This window comes from Solanum stenotomum, chromosome 10 (genome assembly GCF_019186545.1).
Source record: "Solanum stenotomum isolate F172 chromosome 10, ASM1918654v1, whole genome shotgun sequence".
Classification (NCBI taxonomy): domain Eukaryota; kingdom Viridiplantae; phylum Streptophyta; class Magnoliopsida; order Solanales; family Solanaceae; genus Solanum; species Solanum stenotomum.
This window is the reverse complement of record NC_064291.1, coordinates 38,914,638-38,919,682: the sequence shown is the minus strand read 5'-3', so window position 1 is coordinate 38,919,682 and position 5,045 is coordinate 38,914,638. Positions and strand designations below refer to the sequence as shown.

At 36.5% G+C, this 5,045-nt stretch overlaps 1 protein-coding gene across 1 annotated transcript in view; it reads left to right on the top strand.

Annotated features, from left to right (window-relative positions):
- The first annotated feature begins 3,776 nt into the window (after positions 1-3,776).
- LOC125842958 (leucine-rich repeat receptor protein kinase EMS1-like) overlaps positions 3,777-5,045 on the top strand; it is a 3,710-nt gene continuing 2,441 nt past the window's right edge. Inside the window, exon 1 of the mRNA XM_049522227.1 lies at positions 3,777-5,039. Within this exon, the coding sequence (XP_049378184.1) occupies positions 3,777-5,039 (1,263 nt within the window). The remainder of the gene's footprint in view (positions 5,040-5,045) is intronic.

The window sequence follows — 5,045 nt, the reverse complement described above, 5'->3', positions numbered from 1 at the left end:
AACTTGAGCCTTAGAATGAAGTTAAAACGTTCTATAAAGACTCTTGAAGAGCTTGGAGGACTTGCTTGAACTAACTTCTTAACTTCTAAGCTTGACTTCTAATTTCACTTGACTTCTAACTCAACTTGACTTGGAAACTAACTTCACTTGAATTGGAAACTAACTACACTTGACTTCTAACTTTACTCTCCTTAAATTGGAATTATGAATTCAAGGGTAATGATTTGTGTTTGGAAGGACCCCATGATGTTTAGGAACATTTTTGGACAGCTAAACTTAAGAGGAATTACGAATTTAAATTCTGAAAACAGGGCAGATTTTGTTCGCAGAGGGAACACAGCCGCAATGCAAACTTGTTTCCCTGAAAGCAGCCTGCATTTTCTCCTTCATGTTGCCAACTCTAACCCTCTTAACTTCAAGGGTTCATTTCCCAAACACTTGGGGTCATAAACCCCTCAACCTACAGTGGATTCCACTCAAAACACAACCAAATCTGTCCCAAATCAGCCAGAACTTCAACAATCACAACCAACAACTTCAACAACCAAAATAGATCTTTTCTTGGAATTAAAAACGAGTTGGTGTGTGGGGGTATGAACCAACCAACACTAAGGATCATAAAACCCCTCAATATACAATAGGTTTCAGCTCAAGAACACAACCAAATCATGTCCCACAACCAACAATAACTTCCACAACACAACTAACAACATCAACAACAACTAACAACTTCAACAACAAATCCCAATCTTTTCTCAAATCATAAAATGAGCTTGATGTGTGGAGGAAAGGATCAACCCACACTAAAAAAACTCACATACCTTGATAGGGATCACCCCCGACGAAAAATCCACGATGATCTCCTTGATTGCTCTTCTCTTTCTCCTCTTCCTTCTCTTCTTTCTCTCTTCTCTCCCAAGCCCTAGCTCTTTACTCTTTAAAAAAAATGAGACAAACCAATCTAAAATCAGTCTAACACTTTAATATAACCAAACAATTGATTTGTGAAAAGACCAAAATGCCCTTAAATTTTCGGAACGGACTCCCTGCCAACTGCCCAACTTTCAAAGGGCATAACTCACTCATACGAACTCGGAATCGAGCAAATTCGGTGGCGTTGGAAAGATCGTTCCACAAGCTTCGAAACCATAACTGGAACTACTCCTAACTCATCCTGAGCTAGGAGTTACGACTGCTCAAAGTTGGCCAAAAACTCACTGATTTCCACACTTAGCCAAATTTCCAGATTTTTGAACTTAGCCAAATTTTTTTCCAGATTCTGGACTGCCAAATTTCCAGATTTTTAATTTTTTCAAAAAATGACTATTTCCAAATTCAAGCTTCTTCATATTCATTTTAAATTGTCGGATATTACACCATGTGCCACTCAGAGCGCCAAAGACGCCTGGTCTTCTACTTCTTCCCACATCTTTTCGTACTAGTTTCCTTGAAACATACCTATGTTTCCTAGTTGATTCCTACACTCTAAGATACGTTTAAACAACATGAAATCATCAATAACATGAGATCATGAGCCTTGAATCCATAATTCAATTCAAGGAAAGTTAAGAGTCAAGTCAAGAGAAGTTCATAGAGTTTTCCAAAGGTCTTTTGCAAACATTTTAACTTTGTTTTAAGACTTGAGTTTTGAGTTGAGTAAAGAGTAAAGATTGAAGTTCATTTCTTCAAAAGAGTATATGGGGACTATGTATTCCCAAAGAGTAAAATGTTTTCACATTTAAACAAGAAATGAAACTTTGATTTCCAAAAGAGCCTTTGAGCTAGTTTTCATTAAAGAGTAAATGCTTTCACAATTAAGCAAGAGAGGAAACTTTGTTTACAAGATAGCCTTTGAGCTAAGTTTTGAGCAATTATCTCAAACTAGAGAAAGAAGTATATCTTTAAACATAAGAGCTAGTACATATTTTGGGAGTAGTATTGAGCACCGATATGAAGGAGAGTTCAAACAACTCCCAGCCCCCATAAACCAAATAGCCACCATGGGTAGAAATGGGTCTTACTTTTTAGATGATTCCTTAATGCTTTTTAGCATAGACTAGTGGATCCACTTAGTCGTCAGGTTCTATACCCTCGGCAAGGTATAGGATGACCCTGGCAGTGTGAGGCAAAACGTTGTATCATCACAATAACTCTTAAATGATGGTTGTCGGTTAGAGAAACTCCCACATTAGTATTATTTTGTATTTTTATATACATTTCAGAGTTATATTGTATCCTTGCATACACATCAACGTTACTATTGTATTTCTAAAAACACAGAGTTGTTAGCCATGTTTTAAAAGCTTTTCTTTATATTGCATTTACATTATTGCTTTATATTGAAATGAGTTCAGTTCAATTCAGTTGAGTTGAGTTAAGACCAAGTTTGTTCTTTCAGTTCCTGTCAAGCTTATGTCTTGTTTTAGTATTCCCCTCACATTTTCGTACATTCAATGTACTAATTCCATTTGACCTGCATCTTTTAATAATGCAGATACAGGTAACCAAAATCAGTATCCAGCGTATCGTTGATTCTAATTGAGCTCTAGAGTTGTTGGTAAGCCTCCTTGCTTTCGGGATCCCTTTTATTGCTTTCAATATTTAGTCCATTAGGATGTCGCCGTGGGTCTTGTCCCGACATCCATCTCAACTTTAGAGGCTTCATAGATAAGTAATTAGATATGAGTTCATTAGTCTTGTATTTCAGATGTTTTGCTATAAGACTTGAGTAGTCATCTTGGCTTGTTTGAATGTTTCTTTAAAGACATTCTAAGTTTATTTCATAAGTTCCTTATTTGAGACTATTTCTTGTGTTTAAGTCTTCCGCTGAGCAAGTAAGCCAGACCAAGGGTTCGCTTGGGGCCAACAATGGTTCTCGAGTGCCAGTCCTGCCCAGGGTGTAGGCTCAGGGCGTGACAAACTTGGTATCAGAGCACATAGTTCAAGAGTCCTAGGAAGTCTATGAAGCCGTATCTGTAGAGTCCTAGTTATCGATGTGAAGCGCGTCACATCTATAATTAGAAGGCTGCGACACTTAGGAAACTATCTCATTTCTTTCATACTCATTTCGTGCGATAAAGTGTATCTCTATAAAGTCTCTTTCTAACTCGTGTGTGCGCGTGTCTTTCAGATCATGCATCCCCGAAGAGCTGTCAGAGGTCATCTGACTAGAAGAAATGTTGAACCACAGGAACAAGGGGTACCTAATGCACCAGAAGTACCAAGGAGAAAACATTTGGAATATCAACCCAATTAACTTTGTTGTCCTCTATTAGATTAAAATTTATATAGGCCTAATGCATATAAAGAAAACATTTGGAATATCAACCCAATTAACTTAAAAAATAATAAAATAAACATGTCATCATATCATACAAAATGAAAAAGATTAAACAAAACAATATATTTTATATTTTATAATAGTTCTACTGCGTATCCTACTTTCTTATAAATTTATTCTTCAAATTATTGATGTGTGACATAAAATGATACAATCTATTCTATCAAAATATTTATTAAAGCAATAAAGTACGATAAACCAATGATTTACAACTCATACTGAATGTTAATTGGCAGCTGGAGTTGATCAGAAGGAGACAACTAGTCAATGAATGTTGCTTCACACTAATTTATTAGGAAAGTACAGTGCAGCTTCCACCCTAAATAACGCAAAATTGAAGTTACTTCAAACAGAAATAACTACGTTGACTTCAAGTATGAGCTCTTTATTCTATTCATACTGACTTCGCTATCACTACCAAATGAAAAGAAACACAATGGGAAGTATCAATGAAAAAAAGCAAATGTTCTTCCTCATTGCTTTCGTCCTAATTAGTCCGTCATTCCAAGAAAGTTTACAACTGGAACAGTCTGTGTTGTTAAAATTGAAACAACACTGGAGCGATTCGGAGTTCCTCCAGTCATGGGATTTGAATTCTTCAGACTGCACTTGGTCAGGAGTTTCATGCATCGATGACAGGGTAGTGACACAACTACATCTTGGAGGAAAAAACATTACCAGAACAATTTCATCGACAATATGTAAGCTCAAGAACCTTACCTTCATTGATCTCTCCAACAACAATATTTCAGGAATCATACCAGTAAGCCTGAAAGAATGCTCAATATTACAACATTTGGACTTGTCCAATAATTCTTTGAGCGACCGGATTCCAGGTGAGTTGTTTGAGATGAAACAATTACTCAATTTATATCTTAATGGTAATATGTTGTCTGGTGAGATGCCAAAAGAAATATCATCATCCCAGCTGAAAAATCTTAATCTCTCTGAGAACTACCTGAACGGTTCGATACCAGAAGATATTGGTAACTTGAAAAATATTGTGAAATTGGACATGTCACATAATTCTTTAAGTGGTTCAATTACAAATCAGTTGTTTCAGTTGCATCATTTGCGTCTCCTGTCGCTAAGTTCCAACTACTTGTCCGGTGTGATACCTGATGAAATGGACTTGTTTAGTTTATACGATATGGATCTTTCACATAACCAATTGACTGGTTTTATACCAAAGGGATTTTGGTATTTACCTGGACTACATGCTCTGGATTTGTCGTATAATCAGTTATCAGGAGATATTTCGCAAAGTATAGAACATCTTAGGCCTAGAAATACTTTAAGGCTTTGTTCCAACAAATTCTCAGGAAGAATTTCTGCTGAATTTGTGAAGTTAACATACGAAGAGAATTGCTTTGATGAGTCCAATCTTTGTTCTACATCCAACAACTTATCCATCCCCAGCCTACCAAGCTGCTCCTCCTCTGATGAGGTTCGAAAATCTTCGAGACCAAAACACTTGATTATCATTATTTCTGTTGTAGGAGTTGGGGTAGCTATACAGTTAACATGGATATTTTACATGGTCAGAAAGCATTGTTGGAAAACAAAGAAGCAGAATGTCAAAGATGACATGAAGTTCATTTCATTTCAGAAGTTGAAGGTGACTACAGAAGACATTTTGTCTAGCTTGAAAGACGAAAACATAATAGGAAATGGAGGATCAGGGAAGGTCTATCGAGTTGTGATT